The sequence below is a fragment of the Aureobasidium pullulans genome (assembly GCF_000721785.1).
Source record: "Aureobasidium pullulans EXF-150 unplaced genomic scaffold scaffold_24, whole genome shotgun sequence".
NCBI lineage: Eukaryota > Fungi > Ascomycota > Dothideomycetes > Dothideales > Saccotheciaceae > Aureobasidium > Aureobasidium pullulans.
Window position 1 is genome coordinate 287,262 of NW_021941044.1, and position 27,119 is coordinate 314,380.

At 51.3% G+C, this 27,119-nt stretch overlaps 12 protein-coding genes across 12 annotated transcripts; 6 read left to right on the forward strand and 6 right to left on the reverse strand.

Annotated features, from left to right (window-relative positions):
- The first annotated feature begins 21 nt into the window (after positions 1–21).
- On the forward strand, positions 22–1,201 carry M438DRAFT_110024 (uncharacterized protein). Its single transcript, XM_029898687.1, has one exon. The coding sequence runs from the start codon at positions 228–230 to the stop codon at positions 1,155–1,157; it is 930 nt and encodes a 309-aa protein (XP_029756776.1). The 5' UTR covers positions 22–227; the 3' UTR covers positions 1,158–1,201.
- A 44-nt stretch (positions 1,202–1,245) lies between these two features.
- M438DRAFT_338847 (uncharacterized protein) lies at positions 1,246–1,971 on the reverse strand (the record flags this gene model as incomplete). Its single annotated transcript, XM_029904158.1, has 1 exon — positions 1,246–1,971. The coding sequence occupies one exon, from the start codon at positions 1,969–1,971 to the stop codon at positions 1,246–1,248; it is 726 nt and encodes a 241-aa protein (XP_029756777.1).
- Positions 1,972–2,241: 270 nt separating this feature from the next.
- M438DRAFT_385801 (FKBP-like protein) lies at positions 2,242–2,883 on the forward strand (the record flags this gene model as incomplete). The annotated part of the gene is made up of 3 exons (XM_029908977.1): positions 2,242–2,314; positions 2,379–2,510; positions 2,568–2,883. The coding sequence occupies 3 exons, from the start codon at positions 2,242–2,244 to the stop codon at positions 2,720–2,722; spliced, it is 360 nt and encodes a 119-aa protein (XP_029756778.1). The 3' UTR covers positions 2,723–2,883.
- A 162-nt stretch (positions 2,884–3,045) lies between these two features.
- Positions 3,046–4,940, reverse strand: M438DRAFT_399836 (ferric reductase like transmembrane component; the record flags this gene model as incomplete). The annotated part of the gene is made up of 4 exons (XM_029909435.1): positions 3,046–4,101; positions 4,152–4,228; positions 4,282–4,551; positions 4,610–4,940. 4 exons carry the CDS (start codon positions 4,938–4,940, stop codon positions 3,046–3,048), a joined length of 1,734 nt encoding a protein of 577 aa, XP_029756779.1.
- Positions 4,941–7,616: 2,676 nt separating this feature from the next.
- On the forward strand, positions 7,617–9,615 carry M438DRAFT_377457 (uncharacterized protein; the record flags this gene model as incomplete). The annotated part of the gene is made up of 4 exons (XM_029908738.1): positions 7,617–7,776; positions 7,828–8,038; positions 8,092–8,402; positions 8,447–9,615. The coding sequence occupies 4 exons, from the start codon at positions 7,617–7,619 to the stop codon at positions 9,613–9,615; spliced, it is 1,851 nt and encodes a 616-aa protein (XP_029756780.1).
- A 206-nt stretch (positions 9,616–9,821) lies between these two features.
- On the forward strand, positions 9,822–12,927 carry M438DRAFT_338851 (secretory pathway Sec39; the record flags this gene model as incomplete). Its single annotated transcript, XM_029904159.1, has 3 exons — positions 9,822–11,430; positions 11,575–11,734; positions 11,787–12,927. 3 exons carry the CDS (start codon positions 9,822–9,824, stop codon positions 12,925–12,927), a joined length of 2,910 nt encoding a protein of 969 aa, XP_029756781.1.
- Positions 12,928–13,806: 879 nt separating this feature from the next.
- On the reverse strand, positions 13,807–14,888 carry M438DRAFT_326161 (uncharacterized protein; the record flags this gene model as incomplete). The annotated part of the gene is made up of 3 exons (XM_029903115.1): positions 13,807–13,857; positions 13,908–14,086; positions 14,138–14,888. 3 exons carry the CDS (start codon positions 14,886–14,888, stop codon positions 13,807–13,809), a joined length of 981 nt encoding a protein of 326 aa, XP_029756782.1.
- A 1,751-nt stretch (positions 14,889–16,639) lies between these two features.
- On the forward strand, positions 16,640–18,367 carry M438DRAFT_304233 (sugar porter family MFS transporter; the record flags this gene model as incomplete). Its single annotated transcript, XM_029902183.1, has 3 exons — positions 16,640–16,943; positions 16,997–18,139; positions 18,194–18,367. Coding segments are annotated over exons 1-3 (1,542 nt in total), but the record flags the coding sequence as incomplete, so codon positions are not given.
- Positions 18,368–18,446: 79 nt separating this feature from the next.
- M438DRAFT_399840 (FAD binding domain protein) lies at positions 18,447–20,255 on the reverse strand (the record flags this gene model as incomplete). Its single annotated transcript, XM_029909436.1, has 2 exons — positions 18,447–20,057; positions 20,160–20,255. The coding sequence occupies 2 exons, from the start codon at positions 20,253–20,255 to the stop codon at positions 18,597–18,599; spliced, it is 1,557 nt and encodes a 518-aa protein (XP_029756784.1). The 3' UTR covers positions 18,447–18,596.
- Positions 20,256–20,412: 157 nt separating this feature from the next.
- Positions 20,413–22,030, reverse strand: M438DRAFT_348818 (uncharacterized protein). The gene has a single exon (XM_029906241.1). It carries the CDS (start codon positions 21,626–21,628, stop codon positions 20,501–20,503), a length of 1,128 nt encoding a protein of 375 aa, XP_029756785.1. The 5' UTR covers positions 21,629–22,030; the 3' UTR covers positions 20,413–20,500.
- M438DRAFT_110217 (uncharacterized protein) lies at positions 21,726–22,180 on the reverse strand. The gene has a single exon (XM_029898689.1). The coding sequence runs from the start codon at positions 22,012–22,014 to the stop codon at positions 21,757–21,759; it is 258 nt and encodes an 85-aa protein (XP_029756786.1). The 5' UTR covers positions 22,015–22,180; the 3' UTR covers positions 21,726–21,756.
- Positions 22,181–22,570: 390 nt separating this feature from the next.
- M438DRAFT_281442 (uncharacterized protein) lies at positions 22,571–24,527 on the forward strand (the record flags this gene model as incomplete). Its single annotated transcript, XM_029901238.1, has 2 exons — positions 22,571–24,328; positions 24,387–24,527. The coding sequence occupies 2 exons, from the start codon at positions 22,571–22,573 to the stop codon at positions 24,525–24,527; spliced, it is 1,899 nt and encodes a 632-aa protein (XP_029756787.1).
- Positions 24,528–27,119: the final 2,592 nt, after the last annotated feature.

Sequence of the window (27,119 nt, forward strand, 5' to 3'; positions counted from 1 at the left end):
CGAGGTAGAAATTCGATCACGCTCGAATGGGATAAACAATGCGATAAGAAGCTTATCGTTAGCCCCGCGCCTTTCCCCGGTGGGGGTCACGTCATCACCCTGACCTAAACCTTCTAAGGTATCTCGAGTGGCACCTGCCTGACGAGACGCAGAATCGTTCTTCATCAGATCACCAGCAAAAGACAACATGGAATCAACCAGAAAGTCAGGCATTGAGGCCTTGCCAAATGAGGTATCGCAAACATTGTGTTGCCTTCCTATTTGGTGCACGACTAATATCAGACCAGCTTCTCTACGATATTCTGCAATCTTTCACTACGAAACATGTCTTGACCTTCGCTCCAGTATCGCGCAGGTTCCACGCAATATCTGTCAGAATCTTGCAAAACCGTTTGACTGCTGCTGCGACCTTACTCGATCACGTCCTCATGCTCGAACTGTATCCACCGAGCGCCAGACTGACGGCCGGCAAGTTATTCTGCACATCACTGGGTACTTCGGGATTAGATGACAAGTCTATCGAAAGACTTTCCGACTCTGAGAAGATTGGTCATCTTGTAAAGGCTGTATATTCCAGATTTAGACCCCAACATCAAGAGATATTGCGGAGACCATCTTTGAAACACCCTTGTGGAGATGTTCCCGGCTCGAGGACGCACCCGAGCTCTGCGGATCCAATGATTCACAAGTACAACGCAGAGAGCAACTTGGTATCTCAGGAAGTGTCCTTGGATGCCGGCGAGCTGTTTACTCAACTGATAGCGACACTCATGCTAGTGAAACCTGGTCCACGCCCAGACACGATCCTTACAGCCGTAGAGGTCTGCGAAGGTACCATCAGAGTCTGGAGAGATTGGCTAGCAAAGCAAGCAAAAACCGAAACCACTGCTTCTTTTGGTGCTCAAGCAGACGATTCAACTGTTCTTTGGGTCAACACAGCAGACCACGCCGTGGGCGTCAAGTTTAGAGTCAAGGAAAGAAAGTGGAAAAGGGATAATCCTGTACTGTTCTACTCTGAAGAGGAAGTTGCGGTCTCGTATACTGTTGATCTGGAAGAGGTGGTTGTGAGAACGTCACATTTGTTGTTCATGGTGGAGGAGTCTTTGCGAGAACAGTATGATCCTCTGAGTCGCCAATTGTTTTTGAGACCTGTTTGATAGATTACTTCTCGACTTCTTGCAGAAGCTTCATGAGAAAGTTCCAGGCCGACTGAGATTCTTGTTTTTGCGCGTTGCTTGTACCAATTCAGCCTCTTGGTCTACCTAGAATCCTCGCCCCGGCCTTTGAGACCTTCAGAACATTCCTGTAAGTAAGACTGACTCGAGTCGAGCGCGTGTTCTTTCCACCATTGTCAGCAAAGGCCTTACTGTCGCCCAGCAAAGTCCAATTTGCCACGGTGTCAGGTCCGAGGTTCTCATCAGTCTCAATCTCGGAGATGCCGTGTAAGGTATTAGTATATGCCGCACCAGTAGTGACTAGAAGAGAGCGCGGTTCTTGCAGAACTCGCCACTTGGGGCTCGAGCCAATGCTCGCTTGGGCCATATCTTCGCCTTGGGCCTTTTCGTATATATCCAGACACAGAGTGCTCGACAAGCTTACTGTAGCTACGATTGGATAGTATGCCGCACCATCCTCGTGTGGCATTATTCCTTCGAGTGGCTTGTACTCGTTGATTAAGACGTGGTTTGGTGCTTGATGTGGGCTGTCACTGAATAGACCGAGTGACTTGAACTTTGAGATGATTGGCTCAACGAGCCAGCGTGGCAGGGGAGCCTCCAGTAGTGTATTCGTCTTCGAAAGAGGTGATGGGTGAGTTTGTAGGCGACGATGTTGCAATTGGATCCAGCGATTCGATGGCAATGCGCTCAACAAAGTTGCTTCTTCTTCGTGGCTGATGAAGTCCGGGATGTAGAACATACTTTCTGGGATGTTCGGGATTCTGTGATTCTCTGTAGTGCTTCTGGCTGCCATGGTTTTGGCTGGTGTCGCGTGAAATCCTTCGAGACGCGTAATGAACAGTTGCATGCTCGCGAAAGACAAGAAAGACTTAAGTCCGATGAATGTCCGTGCAGGGAAGGCAACACGATGGACACGATCGTGGCGGTCGAGTGAAGGGGACATGATGTCAACAGCGGATGCCGTTGTGAACAGTCTCAGTCGATGGCGGTCACGGTCAACAACCACAACGCCGGCAACAGCGTTCTCTTGCATCAACAACCCACCTGCCTAACCGATATCAAGATGGCCCCAAAGAACAACAAGGGCAAGCAAACCAAGGAGCCGGAGAAGGCAGGTGCAGCTAAAGTGAAGGGTGGTAAGTGTTGCAAGCGACCGCTGCTCCTTCAAGCCCGAGTATTAATTTTCCTTCACCACGACAGCCCAGAGCATCAACGTACGTCACATTCTTTGTGAAAAGCACGCAAAGAAGGAAGAGGCACTCGCCAAGTTGAATGCTGGCGTCAAGTTTGATGAAGTCGCTAGAGAGTTCTCAGAAGACAAGGCTCGCCAAGGTCGGTCGTTTTCTCACATGCCAGACAGGCCAAAAATGCTAAACAGATTTGTCACAGGTGGCTCGCTAGGCTGGAAAACCAGAGGAGCTCTGATGCCAGAGTTCGAGAATGTAGCCTTCGAACTGGCTGCCAGTACCACCAACAGCCCAAAATGGGGCGAGGCTAAGACCTCTGAAGGATATCATATAATTATGGTTGAGGGCAGGAAATAATCTTCTTCTTTTCTCCTTTGATCGCCGTATGGTGCAAGACTCGGATTTTATGAATCCAGTTCAACATTACGAACCCATGGGTTAAAGCAAAATTGATCTGACATTCAATCGACTAGCGTAAAGAAGTACGAAAATGGACGCTTCATCATGCGCATCCTAAGGAGTGTAAGAAGAACAAGAAAAGAAGGACCCATGAGGTTACGAAGAAAAAGAAACAAAATTCCAGAACGATTCCTGATCGCCCATCAAATGTCTAGCATTCATTCCATCATCACATTCGCATTCAACTCCAGCGCGTAATTCGAAATCGGAAACACACTAATCTACCAGGTGAAACTCTCCTCGTAGAAATCGATCGTGGTCTTCTCACAGCGTTCTCGGACGGCACGTCTGACATCGTCACCAAGACCTCCAGTGCCACATACACTGACGGCCATGGCACCAACCTGCTTGGCTTGTTCTGCAGAGATAAGAGCACCCACGTCGGGCTTGCCAGGGAACATCTGGACAGAAGCACTTGGGGAGTGGATCTCCTTTGTGCTCTTGGGACGGGTGACGAAGAGGAGAATGCGAAGACAGTCGCGTCTCTTCTCCATAGCCAAGATCTCAGTCATCCAAGGACGGATCCATTCTAAATGCTCCGGACTTTGGAGAATCCATACCAGAACGACCTTGCGAGTAGCACAGGTGTTGTTGGCATAGCCACCTACGAGCTGACGAGCATGAGGTACTGCATGAGTGATGCCAACACCAGCGGCGAACAACATAACGTGGCCATAAGACTCGTAAGAGTCAGCAGCTCCGTAGGGACCCTCAACAAGGGCGTTGGTGAAGAATCTGCCATCGGGAGCATTTTCCGCCTTCTTCCAAAGGGAGTCAGTGAAACCAGTGCGACGGCGAATGATTAGAGACATGGTTGTCTTGCGTCTAGCGAGTACGTCGAGAGTGTCAGTTGGCAACTTCTCCGAAGTGAGATCCTGTTCTTCCTGGCTCCAGGCGATGGTGAATGGATGACTGGTCCACATGCCAACTGAAGGCAGGTAAAGGTAGAGGTGCTGGCCAGCACGGAACTTCCAGGGACGTGCCATGCGAAGAGTGACTCTAATGGCCTCTCCGGCGAGAGCCTCGACTTCAGCCTTGGTGCCACCACGTCCGACATTGTGACGAATCAAAATGGCAACACGAGCAGTACGCTCAAAGACCCAGATAACGATTACACCAAGGATCAGGACCTGTTGTGGAAGAGTCTTGAGATGGATCCACACTGTGACAATGGCGATAATGGCCAGCACAATGTGAACGTGGAGGAAAGTCTCATAGAACGCATGACGAACAACAGATGGAGAGTGCAGTAACAGCATGATAAAAGCAGAGGTAGCCTGTGGCTTGATGAGTAATCAGACTGACATTAAGAGTGGACGAGACTTACGATGGTGCCAGTTAGGATGAGCTGACTGCTGGCCATTGCTTTTCCAATGATGTTCCAGCCGACTGAAGAAGAAGGAGCTTTGCACAAATGTCAGTGAATGAGCACAATCACAGCCAATAATTCCACGTACCAGCCATGATCTTGCTTGCCATCCATGCGGCAGTATGAGCGACGGCTTCAAGGACCACAATACGACCAATCCAGCGGTGCATGAGGTTGTAAGTGTCGAAAGAGATGTCGAGCAACTTGATCAATGGGTTGTTACGGCCAGCGAGCAAGAACAGAGGAAGCATGTTCATCACAGACAACACGCCCGTGCGGTTTCTGATCTCAGTGGCAACGTTGCCTCCGCCCCAATGGATACTGACAACGCAGAAGGCAATGTTCATTGCAAGGTAGCCTGGAGCGAGAATTAGTAAAACGATCATTCAAGCGGCACATGCAGATTAATGACGGACCAATGAGATACATAGTCTGCAGCCTGCCTGGCAGCGTGCCCATGCTGGCCGCAGCAGACAGCTTGAACTCCCGGTTGTGTCTTCTACGGAAGAGAGGCGCATCGATGATGTTGCGTCTCAAAGCAGCCCATCCGGGATGAGGGTTGACGAAGTAGTGCTGCTTTTCGTTTTCGAGGCATGCAAGCGTCCGGACGTAGCGCAACCCGGTGACTGTGATACGGTAGGTGAAAATAGCAGCGACGGTTGCCGCCCAGACATAACCAAGATACCATTGAATGCGGTGGTTTTGGTAGTAGGAGTCGTAGAGTAGGGCCTTTTGCTCGGGTGTCATGCTGGGAGAGTAGGCCGACACCGCAGTTGCCAGCACGGCGAAGAGTAATGGAGTGTTGATCGATGACATGTTGACGATTTCGTGTGAAGGCTCACTGATCAACAGGAGATGGAGTAAAGAATGTTCGGAAAATTGCAGAGATCCGGACCACGGGGTAGATGTCGAGTGAGATTTGTTGCTGCGTGAAGAATGGAATAGGTGGCCGGCACCGTAACTTCGATATCGAGGTTGAAGCTGGAAGGCTAGACCTCGAGGTTACCGAGAAGTGTGAGATAGCGAATGGACGACGAGCACAGCTGTCTTGGAGTTTGCAAAGTTCGGAAAAGAATGGGCGTGGTGGCACGCAAGGTAAAGAGTCAATCACTGGTCGTAAATAGAAATCATGGAATTCGCGGGCGCAAAGGAAGGGGCTTGTTGATTCAGGAAAGGCTGTCAGAGATTTATCGTCCTTCAAACACCTGGTCCTCGTCTATGCACGTCTCCCTTGTCAGCTGTGTCCCCCAGTGCGTTTTCGCATCGTCTCGGTGGTAACTGCTGCACGTTTCCTGCTGCACTGGGGCCGAGATGTGAAACACGAGTGGTGGGTCGTTGAATCTAAGGAGCAGGGCTTGAATGGGTGTCCATTGAAGCGCGTGCCCAGAACGGGGTGGCTTGTGTGCGCTTTGCCCCAAAACGCATAATTAGCCCGGTTGAATCGGATCTCAAGCGGTTCAAAACTCTGCTTTTTAGACATGCTGGCGCTTCGTCGATCTTGCTTCATACCCCTGCCAGGCACACTTCTCCTTGATTCGTCACTCTTAATCGATCTCTTCGTCACAGCCCCGAACCGTGGTCAGGGCATACTGTATGCTCTGCAGCACAACATTACAAGACACTCGTCCCCTCTGGCATCTAGACAAAGCAGTATAACCGGCGGGGAGAGCATTCATCGACGCCACAGTGTTACAGCCTCCATGAAGTACAGGGTACCCCACAGCCCATGGCTAATAGTTAACATATATTTCTTTGTTCTCTCGGAAAAGTGTTGGCTGGATGATGAGATCGCCTGTGCTGCGGGATCCGATTCGAAGACACTTTAGGGTCTTGCGCAAATTACACATCTTCATGTCTCACACGAGGAAGTGTTGTACCTCTTAGCATTCTTCACGCTCTCAAGAGTGTGCCTGCTGCGGTCGTGTCTGTGTTTGACTGTCTCATCGGCTATGGCGTCTGAGTCTTCTTGGAAGGCAGGCAAGTTCATCCATTCTGACACTCAGAGCGCAAGATGCCTGCCTCGGGCTCAAATCATCCGACATTAGCGAAGCATGTCTTTTATCGGTGGCTAGCGAGGGGTTTCAGTCGTTCGCCGATGAATCAATCGAGAAGTCTGTCAAGGGAGTGACATTTAGCGCTGAGTTGTGTATCAGCGGTAGATTTGAAGAGCCGCTACGGAGCTTGTGTAGTCGCCTGATTGAGAATCGTTGCAGATGCTCAAGATCCGAACACGCGTCCGTCTTGTTGACATGTTGGGTATTGATATCGTTGGAGCAAAGGCTGCCATCCTCGAAGACAGGAAAACCTGGCGCGTAAGCTTCGGAAGCTTTGTGTTGTGTCACACCTTGCGTCGGAACGAATCCCTCATTATAGAGGAAGATTTGCCAGTCGTCTTTATGGCTGCCGCGACGCCCCTCGGAAACTATGGAGCAGTGATACTAAAGACGAACTCGGAATCTCGAGTCGGGAGTTTACTCCGGAATGTCCTGCTGAATCACTGCCGAATATACGGATCTTCTGTATATCAGCCAAGACTGGGATGCATCTCGCTCAGCCCTCACAGAAGTCATTGCGACTGGGAAGAGTCATCGCAATGCACGATAATGGCCTGAGACGACAAGAGTCTTTTTACGCTTAGGTACTAGCTCGGTCATCTATGTGCAGCTTGACATCAGTCTCGTTGGCTGTGATGGAACGAGGGGACAAGTTCAGGCTTCCAATGGAGTTGTATAATATGACCGAAAGGAACAATGTGTGTCAGAAAATGGGTCATTTGAGTAGGCTCAGGAGAAGAGGCAGAGAGAGGAACTAGAAAGAAAAAAGAATAGGAGAAAGTCCAGTCTACCAAAACCAACCTCTGATCTAGGTGCAACCACATCGATGTTGCAGGGGGTTCGATAAGGATGAAGGGTAGGATTGTCGCTGCCTGTCGCCGAACCACGCCTCCCTGTGCGCGAAACTCTGTCACGCGTGTAGCTGTAGAAGTATTCGATTCTTACCCTGTTAACGGTATTATCCACTGGGAGTGTGGCATTCAACGCTTCTTTGCGGACGACTGAAGCAATCTTACATGACTTTGTGCCTTTCTATGGCTACAAGTGTGACCAGATTTGAGCACATGGGGGATGGATGCACAGAACGGGCAGAAGTTTAGACGGGCGGCATATACCCACTAGAACTTCACATGCCGAGTGCAGTTGCCTGCCGTGTACAGCATCTGTGTACAAGAAGGATAACCACCGGCAATGAAATCGAGTTGGCAACAGTCATTCTCAGTGAAAGCGGTGATGGTCGAGGAAGACCGCCGGAGTGGCCTGTGCACGCGCCTGATCAGCGTCGCTTGCTCTTCTCCAGACCAAGACGCTCGCTCACAGCGACTTCTACGTTTCGACAACCACATTTTCGAAATCGCAAATATCCATCATGTCGTGGCGCGGTCAAGGCATTACGGGTAGCAACAACATCCCTCTCGGTAACCGTCGCAGGTTCGGAGCCGAAGATGGTTCTCCTCCTGTTGAAGAGAGCTACAGCAGCGGCCCCGTCGAAGGCGACAGTCTGAAGCGCGGTCGCAGCCCCGTTAGAGGTACGTTTGTCGCTCGTCCAATTGCTGCCATTCGCTCACCTTCTTCTACAGAGTTGAATCCCGATGGCACCAAGAAGAGAAAGAAGCGCAACCGATGGGGTGACGCGACCGACAACAAGGCCGCCGGTCTGATGAACCTGCCTACCGCCGTCCTCGGCAACATGACCAGTGAACAGCTTGATGCTTACACACTGCACTTGCGCATTGAGGAGATCAGCCAGAAGCTGAGGATCAACGATGTCGTCCCAGCCGACGGCGACAGGTGAGCTTGTCCTTCTCCTTTTGCTCAGATCGGCAACCATCTAACACATACAGATCGCCCTCTCCGCCTCCGCAGTATGACAACTTCGGTCGTCGTGTCAACACTCGCGAGTACCGCTACAAGAAGCGTCTCGAAGAAGAGCGTCATAAGCTGGTCGAAAAGGCCATGAAGACCATCCCAGGCTACCACCCTCCTTCTGACTACAGACGTCCTACGAAGACGCAGGAGAAGGTCTACGTGCCTGTCAACGACTACCCAGAAATTAACTTCAGTATGATTGCTAACCTCTTCCCCCTCTTGCTCCCCATGATTATGCAGGCTACAGTTGACTGCTCTTCTGCCCCTAACCACTCACTGCTCTCATGTCCTTAACAGATACTAACATTTAGGGTTTTTTCCTACTAACAGTTGGTCTACTTATTGGTCCTCGTGGCAACACCCTGAAAAAGATGGAAACAGAGTCTGGCGCAAAAATTGCCATCAGAGGAAAGGGTTCCGTCAAGGAAGGAAAGGGCCGATCCGACGCCGCCCACACCAGCAACCAGGAAGAAGACCTGCACTGTCTGATCATGGCCGACACCGAAGACAAGGTCAACAAGGCCAAGCAGTTGATCCACAATGTCATTGAGACGGTAATTCTTCACCACCTAAATTGGCGACGTTGCGTTGCAAAAGACCGACTAACATATTTCTTGCAGGCCGCTTCCATCCCCGAAGGTCAGAACGAGCTCAAGCGCAACCAATTGCGCGAACTTGCAGCCCTCAACGGTACTTTGCGCGACGACGAGAACCAGGCTTGTCAGAACTGCGGCCAGATAGGACACCGCAAATACGACTGCCCCGAACAGCGCAACTTCACCGCCAACATCATTTGTCGTGTTTGTGGCAACGCCGGCCACATGGCAAGAGATTGTCCCGACAGACAGCGTGGACAGGATTGGCGCAACAGCGAGCGCGGAGCTCCTGGAGCCCCTCGTCCCGCTGGAGCACTCGAACCCGCAGACACCGAATTCAACAACCTTATGCAAGAGCTGGGTGCTGGCGGCGCCATTACTGGAAATGCCGCACCTGCTCGCATCGAAGCCGGCGGTTACGGTGACGACCGTGGAGCAGCCAAGCCCTGGCAGCGTGGACCTACAGGAGGACCCGCTCCCTGGCAGCAAGGGGGTGGTGGCGGCGGTGGCGGTGGTCGCGAACGCGATGCTCCCCCCTCGGGCGGACCTGCACCATGGGCGGCAGGTGGTTCTGGAGGAGGTCGCGCAACTGACAGCTACGGAGGTGGCTACAGTGGTGGTCAGGCTTCAGGCGCAGCTCCATGGCAGCAACAGCAGCAGCCCGCAGCAGCACCCCAGGCTGGATATGGAGGCGGGTATGGAGGCTACGGCGGGTATGGTTACAGCGGAGCGCCAGGCTACGAGCAGGGCTACGGACAGGCAGCTGCACCGGGCATGGCACCATGGCAGCAACAGGCTTATGGCGCAGCAGGCAGCCCGCCTCCTCCTCCTGCTGGTGATGCACCTCCTCCTCCACCTCCGCCTTCGGAGAACCCCCCTCCCCCTCCTCCTCCAGGCAACTAAAAGGTGAAATGTGGAAGCAGAAACAGAAATCGCTAGCCTATGTAGAAAAGTAGTCGAGACGAGATGACATGAAATTGGGATGATTGGTATCATGAAAATCAGCGCGAGTCATGTTGGCAGAAATGACGCAGCGTGCGTTCAGCGGACAAGTTGTCCGCATCGTGACTTAATGCTTGAATGGAATGCTTCATAATAAATCATTGAACATGGCGGGTCCAGAAGTGAATCAACTATCGTCGGCGCAGTGTATACTGCTGACGGTGCACTATGCCAGCGAGGCCAACATCCGGGCACTGTATGCATTTACGCCTTTGCGACTGGATGTGCTGTCGCCCGAGCTGGTATTGCGCATCGTGTTAAGCTACCTGCCCGAGACGGTCGACCCGTCTCTGTACACGACTTATGTGCGCGAAGTGGCCACTCGCATCTACCTGGAGCAACAGGAGCCCCTCAAAGTCGACCCATCTCCCGTAACCTCTCTGTCGCCCGAGCAGGCGCAAAGGCGCGTCAACAAGCTGAACATCTCCGATCTCAGTCCGCCGGCATTCCCTCCTCATGCTCCCAACGACCTGTTGACCCGCTTCGTCATCCACCGAGCAAACCGCATCGACAGTGAGACCGGTCTCTTGACGCTGGTCCCACGCTTGGCCGAGCCCTTCCTTGACACCAACGAGTACATACGCACCTGGTACGTTGCAGTCGTGCTGCCTCTGCTCCGCTTCCGCTACGAATACTACCCCGACACCAAAGACCCGCCGACTCTCCCTAGCTTCGAGAAGCTTGACGGCCAGCACGGCATCGACCTGCTGCTATCAAATGTGACCCACGTCGATCATGAAATCACTTCGTCGACAGAATCCGAAGGCATAGCTGCCAGGGACACAAGAGCCATGGTTGGCCCATGGATGTATGGTCATACAGAGCGAAAGAGACGCCGGCTATACAACAAGAAAGATGACAAACCCGATGTCAAGCATCATGACCAAGACACTGTCCGATCGCCTCCACGTACCGCCTTCATTAAACTCGATGGCGTATCAAAAGAAGACAAGACGGGCCATGATTGGGAGTATGTCTTTGAGTGGATGGTACACAATGCTGTCGATGACTTTGCCGTAGTCACCAACCTCATCGAGGAGTGGGATGGTCCTGGAGATGTTGATCTCGGCGGCTTCCACAATCCACAGACCTATCTTGACGATGACACGCAGGCCAAGCTCGAGCGACAGTATGCACAAGCTACCTTTGCCTCGTGCTATGCTGCTCAAGCCGACACTCCGGAGACAATCGATGGCGCTCATGGAATTCTTGTCCGTCTGGCCCAGCTGCTCGACTTTGAGCCTCCTCCCGAACTTGCAACCAGTGTCAAACAGCTACCCAAAGTTGACAAGCATGCTGAGTTGTTGCACTCTACCGACTCCACTATATACCTAGAGCCTGACGTTCTCCTCCGTCCCGAACATCCTCTGGCAACTCCCAAGCTCGAAACATACATGCTCTTACAAATGATGGTTTACTCAGCATACCAATTGGCCGGACTAGGTCACAGTATCTCAATCCTGAACGTTGCCAAGTTGCGTTTCTTTGCGACCCAGGATGAACAGCTTGCTCTTCTGCTCAAGATTGTGCATGGCTTGGCTGCCAAAGGAAAACGTGACGATCATCAATGGCAACATGATTATGACAAGTTGATCTGGCTGTGGAATTGGAACATTGAGCTTGAAGACGAAGGCCTTAAGGGTGCTGGCATCTTTGGTCATATCGAGAAGACGACCATCGAACGCGAGTTCCTCAAGGTTCTGGTCTCAAATGGATGTGAGTCGGACGATGATCTCGCTTCGGACGTTGAGAGGATGCTGCACATTTTTGACGACTAGATTCCAATTTTACCTTTTTCCTTCTTCGACCTCTGCCTCAACCGAATGCAAGAGAAGCTGGACTGACGTCTTCGTGATCTAGGTTACTCGCTGGTCGATCGTCTTTACTTTGCAACGTCAGACTCTCGCAAAATCAATGCGGATCAAATCGAGAAGGTCGTCCTTGACCAGGCAATGCAACTCTACGACAATGCCAGCAATGGCAACAAGACAAGGGGCAACATGAAGAAGGCTCAAGATTTGTATGTTTATTCGCAATGTTGGTCCACCAACACAATAACTAATCGTGATCAGGATCATACATTGTCAACGTCACTATCTCGAGAGCGCCGAGTTCAAGAAGGCGCTGGCATTGATTGCAGCAACGCACTCGATGTCCTTCTACTCACTGACCCTGCAACACGGTGTTCCGTTCCAGCCCGTAAACATCCGCGCTAGCTTGGATCCTCTATCGCTCCTTCCAAAACTGCTCGAGCAAAACGCAAACAGCTACACAAAACTTGATGACCTCATAGGAATCGGTCGCAATCTGATTGCTGCCGGTCTACCACTTCGCAATGCCGACGGCGATCTCATCGACCGCAGTCTGGAGACAGACATTGACAGAAAGACCAAGCTCTCAGTTGCCGAGAAGAGAGTCATTTACATGTGTGTCGAGTCTGCACTCACAGTCGGTGATTTCGAGACAGCCTACTCGTACGTAGTCAACAGGCTAGCACCTCAAGACACGATTCCGTCATCCGTGTCCGGAGCAGACGAACACCCAGAGATGCAAGAAGACGACATATCTTGGCGCGCCGCTTTCCTCGCCGGCCGCTACAGACCACAATCGAACGCCCAACCCACCCTCCGCCGCCTAGATCAACGCACCGAATTGCTAAGTCTAGCCCTCCTGCTCGCGCCGCCCTCCTCTCTCTCCGAAGTCCTGAATATATGGCGTCGCTGCGAGGAAGAAACAAACGCCCTCCTCGCTGCAGAGACGGAAGCGGAAGAAGACTTTGACGATCGTGCTGACAAACGCATCTCCGTCCCTGGAGGCTTTTCGGACGTTTCGACCGAAGGCATGGTATTCGGACAGCCTAGGCGAGAGGTTGGAAGGTCGAATGCGGAAGCTAGACGGGGTGCTGATGAAGAGGCGCCGATGGGATTGTTCGATGTCGCCCGTGGAGCGGCAAAGGCTTTTAGCAGGAATGCATTCCCCTTGCGTGGTGCCGCTGGGGCTGCATCGCAACAACAGCAGCATCAGCAGCCATCACAGGCGCAGGTCGACAGGATGGCAACCGGTGAGGGTTTGCATGAAGGTATGGATGAGAGTGGTAGAGTGCGCAGGCGAGACATGATTGCAAGTACCGTGACCGGCGGTTTGGCATCTGGTATCGGATGGATGTTGGGTGCCACTCCTGTTGACAGGAGCGCTGCTGAGGATCGCCGATGAGAGCAGAGAGTCTAGAGGCTTGATTCTTCTTGACCTGAACTGTATACTCTGCTCTTGAAAAACATATGACCTATTTCGCTTTCCCCCCACGCCTTATTTGGGAAAGCCGGCAGTACATTATGCACATGCAGCTACCGGGACTTGTAAAACTCTAATCACCATTCTTGAATAAAAGCCTAAAAAGTTGAGACATGCCTGGATTGCAATTCCTTCTAGACAGCGGCCAGATCGTGTTTTTGAAGAAGGAAGGGTGTTGTGTGTGTCTGTGATGTGTGTACTCAGCCTCGCGACTTCACCGCTTCTACTGATGTACTGTCAAAGGGCTTGGTCTTTTGAGCGGTGAGGCACACAAGGTGGCGATATATCGGCCGATGGACACCATACATGCCTGTGACCATTCTTTGAATATGATGGTACTGTAGTATCTAGCGAAAGAATGCCGGATTAGAGCAATGGTGATAGTGGTCTGTCACGATGACTAAAGTGCGGAATGAATGCGTTTGTGTTAGGAAGGTGTACCATTTGATGGAAAGGCCGAGATAGAATCAGAATGAAGAGATGGTTAAGGCAAAATGCATGCTCGCATCGTGACGCTATAAAAAACAAACCGAAGAGACAAGAACGCCTTCAAGAATGCTCTTTCCATCAGGTCGTGAGAGATGGCCGGAAACAAGAAGAAACAAAAACAGACCTATCAAAGTGACATGAGAATCGAAGACATGATGTAAAAACAATGGAAAATCAAACAGCTCGAAAAAATTACAAAGAGCCACCTGGAGGTCTTGGGAGTGTGATGTCGTGAATGATGAGATGGCAAGTAGATGCCGCGAGGAGTCAGATTGAGTCGGAGTGCGGATGACGTGCATGTTGTACTGATGCCTATGCAAAACTCCTGGATGGAGATACTCTGGCGACTGCAGATGGGTCACACTGTTCCTATATCAGATCGAAGCCATCCGAGGACATGGCTGCAGACATACCTTGTAAGCGTGTCTGAACCAAGAAGTATGGCTCTTCTTTCCTCCATTCAGGACAATCCACTTGTTGCACGTTCCGCAAAACCCTTCGTATCCCTTGTCATCGGCTAGTGCGCGGGTTCGAGTTGGCCGCGGAAATGGAGTGCCCATGACTGTAATACCGTGGCAGAAGTTCTTATGATCTGGTGGTTTTGTCAGCTGTCTATCACCAGATCAAGGAGATATTTTCATACACCAGTAGGTACTGCGCTTTAGGCTCAACCATTTTCCAGGACGGCATGCTCCGCACCAGCCTTCACGTTGTTTGCCATCTCCTCTGATCCAACGTGGCATGTATAGGTGATTCGGGTCCTTGAGGTTACGTCTTTGTGGGATCATGGTCTTGTCGCTGGGGGTCATGTCCTCCGATGGTGGATCTATCAATTCAGTCGGAGGGTTGGGGATAAGGTCTGTCGGCGTCGTATCATCGGAGAATGCGCTTGGAGATGTCTGAGCACCAGGTTTGGCCATCGACGGGCTTGGCTCGGAGAAGAAGGAAACCCTGCCATGCTCGGGTGTGTTACCAAGGTCTTGAATGGCCAGATTCGAGTGCAACGGAGTGTGGACATTATCAGGCATCGATTGTGGCCAGCCCCACACACCAGCGTCCTGCCTCTCTGTATAATAGGTTTCGTGTATGTGAGATTCGTTAGGGGAAGGGAAAGCGTAGTGTCCAGTGCTAGCCGACATATTCTCAGATCGGCCGTCACTAGTATCAGGGTATTTGACGTCTACGCAGCTGTCGTATGAAGGCCTGCTCTGAGAATGCGAGTCATATTCTGGTTGGTGGAGGTGGTTGTAGTGAGGTTGAACTGGTTGATAATCCCATGGAATATGATGACCGGTCGTATCTTGTGCTCCGTGATAAGAGCGCTGCAAAAGCCAGTTGTCGATAAGTGGCTGATTGCCTTGTATGTATTCGCCGTCGCTTAAAGGAGGACTCATATATGCTTGGGGTACGGCGTTGCCCCAGGTCGAGATGGAGTGCTCGTCTCCGTGGGCACCGGGAGATGCTTGAGAGTACCAGGTATTGTTTGACCATGACATCCACGCTGATGCCTCGTTAGTACACATGCTCTCTGGAGCCTCTTGGAAGGGAGCCAGCTGACGTTTGGGTTGAGTGTCATGGACGGGCCAATATCGGCCATGTACATTAGCCAGCATTGGCTGAGAGACTTGTTGGAGGGGTTGTTGATGGCGAGCTTCATGATTTCCACAGCACAGAGAATCGTCGGCAAATGATGTCTGTTGATTGGTTGCAGACAAAGACCGACAACAGAGATTGGATCGCACCGTAGTAGGGTCCACAAAGGACGAACTCATTGCACCCTAGAAAGATGAAAATTCCCACAGAGCATTTTGGAAAAAATGTGACAGGTCATTATCCCTTGAGGACTACCCCACCGGTTATAGGACTCTCCCTTGGGGAAATGCATGACCATAACGGCCTTGACCCTACAAGGCCACACATACAAAAATGCAAGACCCCACGCAGCGTTGATTGAATCCTGCGTGAGATGATGTGTGCTGAAACAGTCCTCGTGCGTTGGAGCCTGCATGAGCTATCTTCACACAATTTACCACTGACCGAAGCAAGGGATGGTACTGAGCTGATCCAGACTTGGAATCGCATTGACATTGATACTGGAAGTGCGAGCAGCATCAACTACCATTCGCCGGGTAGGTGCAGTTTGAGTTTTTACTCCGAGTCGAGATGATTTGATCAAGAATGTAAGACAATGAAAGAACCCGGATGGGAGAATGCGGCTGCAGGAAAACAACTGTACTGTAAGTGTGTGTGGAGAGATTACTGGAGTGCTCGAGGCATTGGCACGTGGCTTCTCTCATGTTTAACAAGGAAGCTAGAAAGTCCTCGACCCCGAAGGATCTTGTGTAACACATGGCTGGTGTTCGAAGTGCGGCCCAGACGGCCCGACCATACTGTGATGGACGTTCTGGGTGTAGACAACCTGCCCTACACACAGATTCACGTGGAATGTGTGAGAGTAAGCGCTCGGCGGAGACCGAAGGAAGCCATGCTGCCTTTGTTGACGTGCCGACAGCTCGCCCTTGCAGAGCGGAATCATGGCGAGGGGAATGCAGCAGGCGTGGGATGTTGCAATGTGAGAGATATACGAGGTACAAAGTTGTGATACCTTTTGGTTGCGTGTTGATGATTTGAAAGATGCTGGAGTGGGCTGGTTATCAGCACGCAGCATGCGTTCTCGGCATGCGCCTAGCTAGGGTCAAAGGAAAGGGCAAGCGCGATCGTCATTGTGCATGAGCCATCTGTTAGTGCAAGCAAGTCCGGAGAAAGTAAACGCAAGGGATCGGATTTTGGCAATCGAGCAACAGACATCAAGAGAATCCTGAAGACAAAGAGACCGACTCGAGAAGGTACAGTACTGCTGACAGCTTGATAACAATTTTAAGCCTCAAGAGCCAGGAGCGTTCGTTGGAGTTGACATGTGCCGGCGGCAACGTGCCCGATACAAAGTTCAGATCTGGTTGGCTCCACTTTGATCGACAGCCACACGCTGGTCACCGATGAGATCAAATTGTTGCACGATTCATCATCACCCGAACACCCCTGTTACAATTTCTGTGAACCATTTTAAACTGTGTGTGAACCGATGCCTTGAGCAGTTCATGACGTGAAGGCTTGCCGGGGTTGGGGGCCGACCTGATGTATTTCTCCCGCCCGTCGCTCTTGCTTTTGTTGGAAGAGGTTGGTGAAGTTTTGATCATCTATCTCGAACCCATCCGACATCAATCATGGCTTCATACCTGGGCTTGAGAGGATCGCGTCTACGAACAGCAATTGCTTTGGCAGCCGGACTCTGCTTTGTTGCCTTCGGATATGGTCAGAGTGATTTTGGAGGCCTTCTCACAGTTTCGAGCTTCAGAGAGCGGTTTCCAGAGATTGACACTTCTGGTAGACCCACCAGCAATCATGTCGCCGTTATTCAAGGAGTGACGAACGCGACCTGGAACATTGGGGTACGAATTACCACACCTCCCTACTTGATTCATGTATACTGATCAGACACTAGTGCTTTGCAAGTGCCATCATCGCTGTCTTCCTTGGTGACTATCTTGGCCGTCGACAGATGATCATGCTCGGCTTGGTACTTATGGCAATTGGCAAGGTCGTTCAGGCATCATCCTTCTCCTACGGTCAACTGGTGGCTGGAAGGTTCATTGCTGGATTCGGAAATGGATTCAACACTGCTGCCGTACCCGCGTGGCAAGCAGAATCTACTCGTGCCCATCGTCGTGGCACCATGCTCATGGTATCATCTGGAGCTTGCATCGCATTCGGCGTAGCCCTGGCCTACTGGATCACCTTTGCTTTCGCATGGCTTGCTCCCAGCTCGGCTTCATGGAGAGTGGCTACCGCCTTCCAGATCGTGCCGGCAATGTTGGCCTTCATCATGATTCTCTTCCTTCCGGAGTCTCCTCGTTGGCTCATTCTCACTGGTCGCGAGGAAGGGGCGCTTACCGTTTTGTCAGCACTCTCGGACACAACTCCTGAGGATGAAGAAGTCCGTCAAGAGTTTCTCCAGATCAAGGATGCCATCCTGGAGATGGCGCGCGGAGGCTTCTCTTCTGCCTTCTCGATGAACGAGTACAGGTTCCTGCACCGTACTATTCTTGCTTTCATGCTTCAAGTCATGCAGCAGTGGACTGGTATCAACATCTTTACTCAATACCTGGCATTGATGTTCAACACACAAACAGGATATACACCATGGGTAGCAAGATTACTCGCAGGCTGCAGTGCCACAGAATTGTTCCTGGCTTCGTTCGTTACGGTAATTGGCATCGATCGCTTCTGGGGTAGACGAGCCCTGTCCATGTTCGGTGCTGTTGGCATGTCTATCTCACTCATCATTCTCACGGTTATGAGCTATGTGGACAACAGCTCGACGCACATCGTCATGGTCGTGTTTATCTTTGTCTACAATACCTTCTTTGCCATCGGCTGGCAAGGAATGTCCTGGTTGTGGGCTGTCGAGTTGACGCCTCTAGCTATTCGTGGACCTACCAACGCCTTGTCTACTGCCGGAAACTGGTTGAGTAACTTTATTGTTGTGCTCATCGCTCCTATTGCTTTCCATCATATTGGGTACAGGACATACACCATCTTTGCTGTTCTAAACGCTGCTATCGTCCCAATCATCTATCTATTCTATGTAAGTCAAGATCACGACTTTCTCTTACCTAGGCAAATACTGACCAATTGCTAGCCCGAGACTGGATGTCGCTGCCTGGAGGAAGTAGATGTCTTGTTCCATCAAGCATCCCAGACCTCAAGTCCATGGTTGAGTGTAGTGAGGGTCGCGAACAAGGAGCCACTTTGGTACGGAAAAGGTGGCGAGAACACATTCTCATACGAGCAAAGCGAGTGGCATCAACATCTTGCCGAGCACCAGAGAAGCTCCGACGAGCAGACACCTTCTTCTTCCAATGGAAGTCCACATGGCATGGAAGAGAAGCAGGAAGTCTAAATTTTCAGATTGGAAAGCCACTATCATCTACAAGAAAACTATGTATTCTCCCATATCTAATGTCTATCTATGTATTCTTACAACATATATTCATACATGATTTAAGACGCGACCCGACCCGCTTAGGATCTTGCGCAAACGATCATTCAATCCACTTTCTCCAAGCCGCACTTCTGGCTTGCAAGTATGTCTTTGACTGGATGGCCTTGTAGATACCAAAGAAGCCAGCCCAAGGCCACTTGTCCAGGAACTTCTCGGGCGCAGCCGCCTTCTCCGGCGGTGCCTTGACCTTGTCATAGACGCTAGGCAGGTTCGTAGCACCATACTTTTCTCTCAGCTCGTCGTACCACTTACGGTCGAACTGCTCCCAGAACTCATTTTCAGTGTAGTAGGTCTGAGCATACAACCACTTCATACCGCCGAGTTCGCGCAACTTGGCTTCCAGTCCTCTGTTGGCCTTGACAAACTCGGCGCGATCGTTAGGACCGAAGCCCCAGACGCCGATGTTGAGCATCAATTCCTTGTCTTCTCTGGTATAGGGGTGCATGGTAGGTTGTTCAGTTCTCTTGAGAGGACACAGCCACAGAGGGAAAATATCCAACTCGGAGGATGTGTAATCCACGAACTTCTCGGCTGTCGAGTAAGGTAGAGCTAAATCCTGAATGATGCAGCGCTTGGATTCACCCGAGGCGTGAAGAGCTGTGTACATCATGCGTGTGTGGGTGAAGTCGTCCAGGAACCAACGGGTGAACTTATTGTAGGGGAAGTTGAAGTACTTGAATGCCATGTCTCCGACCCAGAAGCCGCCTCGATCGTAGCGGAAAAGGTATTCTGGAAGAGGGACTGCTTCTACGACGGGCTCGGTTCCTGATTTGGAGATTTGGCTTTGAACGTGTTGGTAGAACCATGGGTCCCATGCTGAGCTGAAAGTCTGCACAGGCAATTCTGACGATGGTGTGTCAGTCATGCGTCCAGTTACGACTGCTCCTTGAGTTTTTGAGAACATGATGCCATCGACGTAGTCAAGGCCATGGTCCGATGTCGCTTTTTCAAGGGTCTCGATTGCGTCTTGCATGCCGGTGACAGGGTGGTACGTGGTCTCAACATACTTCTTCGCAGGCTCGAGACGAAGTTCGATCAGGGTAGTGACACCGAAGCTACCGACCGCGCCAGCTGCTCCGTAGAACAAATCAGATCTCTCGGTTGGTGAGCACTTGACGACTTCACCTGTTGCGAGAATCATTTCGATGGACTCAATGGTGTGGTTGAAGAAGCCGTGCTTGAAACTTGAGCTTTCGCCTGCAGTACCTGCATAACCACCCCCAGCTGTGATTCCAGGAAATTCCATGACGACGGGAGGAACAAGGCCGTAAGGAAGTGTGGCTTCAACGAGTCTGTCCATTGGCACATTGGGTTCGACATAGGCAATCTTCCTGTCGACGTCGACCCTCAGAACCTTATTCAATGCACTCACGTCGAGCACATGAGGGCCCTTTGACGTCTGACGAGTGCTGTTGGTCGATCCATGAGAAATGCGAAACTTTTGTTTGTTGGAGTGAAACTCCGCAACACGGGCGGAGAGATTGTTGACAGCAGAGTTGTGCTGATTCAAAAAATCATCTGGACCAGAAGTAGATGCATATCCACGACCTTGGAAGAATGCGATTTGAGAGCCAGAAAGTGCGAGAGATGACCTGTCCCGGACAATTGGCCTCCGTAATGTTACGGAGTTGAAGTTGGATTTGTAGACTGCATCTCTAGAGGTAGTGGCGACCCTGTAAAGAGCGCGCCTTGCCTGCATTCTGGAGACTTCAATTGTTGTGAAATTTCAGGGTCGAAAAAATTTGAAAACTATGAATCTTGCAAGATTATAATAACGAGCAATCATTCAATGACTGAGTGCTAGACGTCAAGTCGACTGCAAAATTGGCTGATGTGTTTTGAGCACGGACGAAATTTGTGTGGATGTGTTATTCATTACTTGTACAGAGGGTATCAAAAAATACAAAGAAAATCATGTGTTGAAGCCATGAAATAGCTAGATTATCAATCCGAGATATCCATAAGCATTTGCGGTGCAGTAACACCTGCAGCCTTTAACCTATCTAAACACCTTCTAGCCTTCGCCCGCTCCATTGAGGCACGCTCCTTGTTTTCGTCATCATCATCGTCCGAATCGGCTGTAGTTCTGTACAGGTCCGCTAACCACAGAGCTATAGAGACCCTCAGTTGTAATAGTGATGGGTATGTGTCGAAGGGCGGAGACAGCATCAATTCATCCATGCGAGCTGCGAGGCTTGCAGCAGAAGCCAACTCTGAACGTCTGATGGCAGACGTCTCTTCTTCTGGATTGCCGTTTAGACCGAGTTCCGAGTCAGAATGTTCCACCTCCGGAGAGTCTTTTCGAGTACGCTCGTAAGCCAGTCTGCACTTTTGTTGGATTTCGTAGATGCAAAGGCCAAACATTGCAGGATAGAATGTAAGTGATGATATGGCGTTCGGGTTCGTCTTCTGATACGGGAATTGTAGAATTAAGCGTTCATAGTAATCTTTTGCGGCCTCAAATCCTTCATCACTAATGATTGTTCTGTTGTAGAGCTGCTCATCAATGATATTCTCAGGCGAGAATTTTCGCATCAAAATCTCAGCACCAACACCCCATCGACCATGTGTGCGTACATCCAGTGGTCGGCCCATGATATCGGTGCGCAAGATCATACCCCAAGCTCTGCCTGCACGCACAAAATCATGCTTTAGAAGGCTTGTGTGTAATATTGTGGTGAGTACACTCAGATGATGACGGCGTAGCGATGGGGTAGTATCCTGTTCGCCAGGAGGCGGGACGTACAAGGGAGGTTTGAGGCCAGCGAGTTCCTTTTGGAGATTGTCGGACGATAGTTGGCGACCTTTTGGTTTGACAGCAGGGGAATGAGGAAACGAGGATCCAGGCAAAGGGATGTTTTCGGGCCATCCGGCAACACGGTACGGATCATTGATGTCGTGAGATTGCACCGGCTGGAGCGGCTCGACATTCGTATCGGAATCATCGCTGTCATCGTCGTTCCCTTGTTGTCTCTTTCGCTTTCTAGGAGGAGCATACTGTTTGCTACGAAAAGAGTGCTGAGGTTCATGCAGAGGATAAACCGGGGTGAAGTGGTGGGCTGTTGGCGGCATTGTGGGGGAGTTGTGCAGGAGGTGGAGGAGAGAAGGTACGGAGTGTCACTGTTTGTACAGTGTGACGTGTCTCAGGCTGAGACGAACATAGGGTATCCCGTGTTTTACAGCACCTTAGTTGGGATGGGCTAGAGCAACTTGTAGCAGAAAGAAAAGAATTGACCAACGATCAGGGCAGTGAGCAGTGTCGGGGCAGGGCTGAATCTTAGCGGCGGTTTTTCTTGAAAGAGATCTGCAAGTGAGCGGGAAGCTGCTGCTGGTGTTGGTCTGTTTGGCAAAGTACGGCCCCTTGAATGCAGGGTATTCGAGTCGATATGTGCGTTGGCTACTGGGATGGAATGCAGACAAGACAAGCAAAAGCAGACGAATACAAACGGGAGGTGCATGTATCTGTTGATAGGCGCAGGAGGAATTGAAACGAGTCGATATGTCGACAACAGGTAGATTAGGTTCAGCGGGCGGCGGCGCGAGTCATCCGGGCTTGGCAGCACATCTCATCTCTCAGCGGAGGTGGGCGTTTCGGTGTACAGCGTTGTCCGTCAGCCTGGACTTGCGCGCCTGTCGTCGACGCAGCACTCCCTCGTCCAGCTCGGCGACTTCGACTTCCTCTCGCCTCGCATCGCGCTGTCTCTATTGCTCCAGCCCCCTGTATCATCCACTCGGCGTACGACTGCTCCTTTCTACTGATCTATCCTTTCTCCGCTTCCACATCCCGCCATGGGTCAGGCCGCGTCCTCAGCGACGACCTCACCGCCGCCCACTCGGCCTACCTCTGGCCACCAATCTCGCCGCGAGTCTTTCTGGCGCCGCTCGCTCCCTTCTTCCTCGGTATTGGCTCCGGATAACCACACCGATCTTGACCATGACAGATCGTCACGCCGACCATCACCGAGGCCACGCCCACGTGCCGCTCGTTCGTCCTCCATTCATAGACTATCACAGATGCTCCGCTCGTCCACCCCTGTTACCGATGACACAGAGCATGTAGATTCTGGTCCGCAGCGTCCTTCACGCCTACAGCGTGCTCGCACATCGCTTCACAACTTCAATACTCGACATTCCCCTTTCTCACGCCCCACGCAACTCTCTCGCTCACGGACAGACGACTTTGGATACGCATACCCGCATGTTGAACTCAACTTTGACAACTTTGAGCTCAACTTGGATCTTGCTACCTCGGATCCCGCGCCGCACACTCCATCGTCCCGTTCGAGTTTCCGTCTCCCCACTTCTCTTTCTGAACGTCTTTCCGCGCTGCGATCTGACAGACCGACAAGAACTCCTCTCTTGACCCCAAGACTATCTCCTGCCGACTCACCTGAACCTCGAGCTGCACCAGAATCGGAGCCACTACAAGCTTGGACTCCTGCTGCAGCACAAGAGCCGTCTTTATTGAGCGGCACAAGGCCTAGAACAGAAGGAGACGGGCAGCTAAGAGGGGGAGAAGACAATACAGCCCTGATTTCTCGCATCCTGTCGGTAGCCGCTGCGACAACGGCTGCCACTCTGCTTGACGGTGATCAGGAGGCCATTGCAGAGGCTCACAGCGTGAGTGGCGATGGCACTTTTAGCAACTTCCTTCAATCATTGGAAAGCGGGAGACTGGCATCGGCCCTCAGACAGGGCGGGCAAGGCGGACAGACGTCGGCCAACGCCCCGCTCAACTTCTTTCGAATGTTCCGCTTCGGCTCGGGAACAGGCAGGGATGCTTCAACGGACGCTAATGCTTCACCATCAACCCAGGCTGGTCCCGATGGTCGTATGGTTCCTGTAATCATTGTGGGCATTCGATCAGTGAACCAGACGAATGGTAACGGGGCTCAAGATGCCGCCATGCCGCCCTTCCTTGATGCCTTGTCAGCTTTGCCCAGATCGCCCTTCAATGGTGAGAGTGATAGTATTGACCACATTCTGGATCCGACACCTACGCACCGCTTCAGTCATCGACGACGGGCTTCTATGGGTGGCCTCTCCAGTTTCCCTGCTGCATATGATGCCCAGCGCCATTCATCTACCCCTGATCGTACCCGCTCCCGATCTATAGCCACTGCTCGCCCACCCTTGAGTCCCACACTGTCTCGAGTCAGTTCCGCTAACTCTGCCACTCGAATGCCCGAACGTCCTCCGTCCAGCCGCTCAAACTCAAACTATTCTGACCGCCGTGAGAGCATCATTCGTACTACCACCACAACCACAACTCTCGAAACTACTGCCGAGGATGCCCCACTGCGCCCTCGCCCACATCGTCCGCGCAGACTTAGCGAGTCAGACTACGGCCATCGTGGATATTCATCACGCCGCAATGGCTTCGTCGAGCCTGACAATGCAGCTGGCGAGAATACCCGCAGTTGGATCATCTACGTCCTTGGCGGCAGTTATCCGGAAAACCACCCAATCATTACTACCCCGAGTCTTTATACCGACTCGCCTACCTATGAGGACATGATGTTGTTGTCGGCCTTGTTGGGTCCTGCCAAGCCGCCTGTAGCAAGTGAGCAAGATGTTGCAGATGCTCCAGGTATCTTCAGGATACAAAGCTCTGGCACTACTCTTCTTGCTGTTGCAACTGAAGGAGAGGAGAGCATCTCTTTGACCTCTGAACAGCGTTGCCTCGTATGTCTATGCGATTTTGAACACGACGAAGAGGCTAGACGTCTTGTCAAATGCAATCATCTGTTCCACAAGGAGTGCATAGATCAGGTATGTTTCTACAAGCCAACCACTACCCAGTGATATATCACTAACTCGCTCACCACAGTGGCTCACTAAAGGTCGAAATTCCTGCCCTCTTTGCAGAGGTCAAGGTGTCGATGAAAAGGAAAAGCCTGCTACGGATGATACAGCTACTGCCCCCTCTTCTACGGAAAGTCCCACCCTCGACACTCCTGCCGTGTTCTGATCAGTCTCGACTCGACATCAATGTTGCACCATGCGACATCCAAGACGACCGTCAACTCTTCTTGTTTATGTTTCCGACCGCCACATATCATTTCACTGCTATTCCCATCACCCTCCACGAACCGTACACGAATTTCCTTCTCTAATGTCCACCATGCATATTCATTGGCGTTTTGAGCGTTGCATATTTTCTCCCAGGTTGGCGCTTTCTTTTCTCTCATCACTAGCCGCACGATCGCTACATTTCATTCTTCTTTCGGGTTATAGCCTTGCCAGCCCTGGATCAGTCCTGGAGCATGGTGTGCTTAGGAGGCAGTGGTGATTAGCTAGTTAGCAAAAAATGCAGTCAGAACCGAAGGAGGTCTATCTCTTCTGTTCTATGTCATCTCCCCCGATCATCTTCGTCCCTTCCAGGTGCTACCAAGCTCCGATATGATGCTTTGGATTGCGTCTCGATTTGGCATATCCACATGGCATCCTTACAACAACTTGCTTAGGATCGCGAATGAGCCGTGACATACCTGGCCAAGGTAGGGTCACTGCATAATACTAAGGAATTGTGCAGGCAGTACTTGCGTATCCTCAAACATTTGATAGAGGCTCTCTTTTCTAACAGAATCGCAGCCACTGACTCCCCCTGCACCAGCCATCACACAGATAAATGGATATCCACTGGTCTGTAACAGTGCCCATCTCCGGACATATATATCTATTACAGTATCTCGTAGTGTGTGCGACACTTCTGTATCACAAAGATGCGAGCATGAAACGCAAAATCGCGAGAGGTGATGTTCGTCCAAAATCATGCGGTGACCATGTCACAAGGTTATTCCTTGACATCGGCCGCGCGCATCACTGATCTAAGACATTCTCTAGATGCATTTGCTCGAAACGCGCACGCCGACGCGCAAGGCACACATCCTTCTGAACCACTCAAAGTATCCTTGCGGACAATCACACCGGCTGAGCAGCTGAGAGTAAATCATGATTGACAACGATGCGTCTGCTAGCACCCTAGACTGTGAGATTATCCTCAAAGTGCCTGAGACTAGAAATCTATGGTACTTTCCATGTCATGGTTGATGATCCTTACTGATCGACACTTGTAAGAGGCGTTCTAACAGCAGCGGCTAAAGAACATGGGCCAGTTGGAAACGTGGCTTTCATGCGGGATCTTCAGCACCTTGGGCATCTTTGCGCAATCGCATAATATTCCCATCAATGATGTCTCCTGGATCGTCGCCGAGCCTCCTTGATGTCCATCAGAAAGTTCAAGTCGTTCAATTCTTGCCTTGACTGGTGCGACGAAACCACAAATCTCAACGGAAAAATTCATGCATCCAGACCAATCAAAAAATTGCAAACAACAGAATCCTGCAAGGGAAAACGAATCCTCCATGCAATTCGTCTCCCTAAGATCTCTAGATGCAGCGCTATTTGCTGTGGGTACTGTGACTGCATGCACACAAGCAACAGCCGGCCCGTCAACAACGGTGAAGGACTGGACACCGAGCTATTCCTTGACAACACGCGCCAGTCGCGGAGACATGTCATGCCCTGGTAGATCTAGGGAAACAGGCACCTTTCTCGAATCAGAAAAGCGACTCCCAAGATCTCTGATGCGGCTTTGGTTTAGAAAAAAGGTTTGATGCCCTGTCTTGTCTCTGCACGTGTACGACCCACTACTTTTGGCGGGAGCGTGTGCACTTTAATGCTAAAGCCACCTGCCACATCAGGGAAATGAAGCACATCCAACTGCCGTCCGTATCAACGAGCTTCTAAAGGATGATATACAGCAAACCATGGGTGGGTGAAAAGCAACAATTCGCTGTGGCTGAGGATCTCCATCGGCGACGATTGGTTACTTTGATCTTGAAAGGATGTGAGTGGTCTCGCCGGGTATTCCAAGAAGGCGGCGCTTCTCCCGGACTACGACGGCTCAAGTCCTTGATTCGACTACTCGAGTATCACGTCACCTCACATTGGAAGCATTGGGAAGTAACGCCGACTCAAAACTCGGAGACCACCTTGCCATGATTAGAGTGTGTACGCAGTACGGAGACTCGGATTCGCATAGATATGCCTCCGATGATGATGATGGCACCGACTGCGACGGTGGATAGATATGAGACATGTGCAAGCTTAACGCTCACGTCTAAAAGCCGTTTGTTTGGCACGGAGCATTTTGCTGTCCAGGAACTGAACCGTATTCACGTAATTGTCGAGTACATGTCTTGTGCTGTAGCATCAGTCGGATGTCGGTATCGTGTGTTAGATTGCTTTCACATGCCCGACCGAGGCCGGAACTCTCTGGAGGAACGAGCTGGCTGTCGTTCTTCCAGCGAGATTGTGGTTAGAAAAGGCGACACGATTCAGGCGGACCCCAATCAGCCGTAAATGGTGAATAATCATCCGATGACAGGCAGGCCTTTAGTTGGCAAGTTGCTAAGCAGCAATCGGCGTGTCCGGTCCGAGACGTGCCCACCGCTCAGGAGAGCGGCCTATTGTAGCTGCAAGCATTGCGAATCGCTGCCCTTGATCCACGCATGGTAAGAAGGCTACTAGATTGCTTGCTCCTGAGCGGGCGGGGCGT

What these genes read in the sequence shown, in the direction of transcription:
- M438DRAFT_348818 (XM_029906241.1), bottom strand. Translation starts at nt 21,628, where the DNA reads ATGCCGCCAACAGCCCACCACTTCACCCCGGTTTATCCTCTGCATGAA.
- M438DRAFT_110024 (XM_029898687.1), top strand. Translation starts at nt 228, where the DNA reads ATGAGGTATCGCAAACATTGTGTTGCCTTCCTATTTGGTGCACGACTA.
- M438DRAFT_110217 (XM_029898689.1), bottom strand. Translation starts at nt 22,014, where the DNA reads ATGCACCTCCCGTTTGTATTCGTCTGCTTTTGCTTGTCTTGTCTGCAT.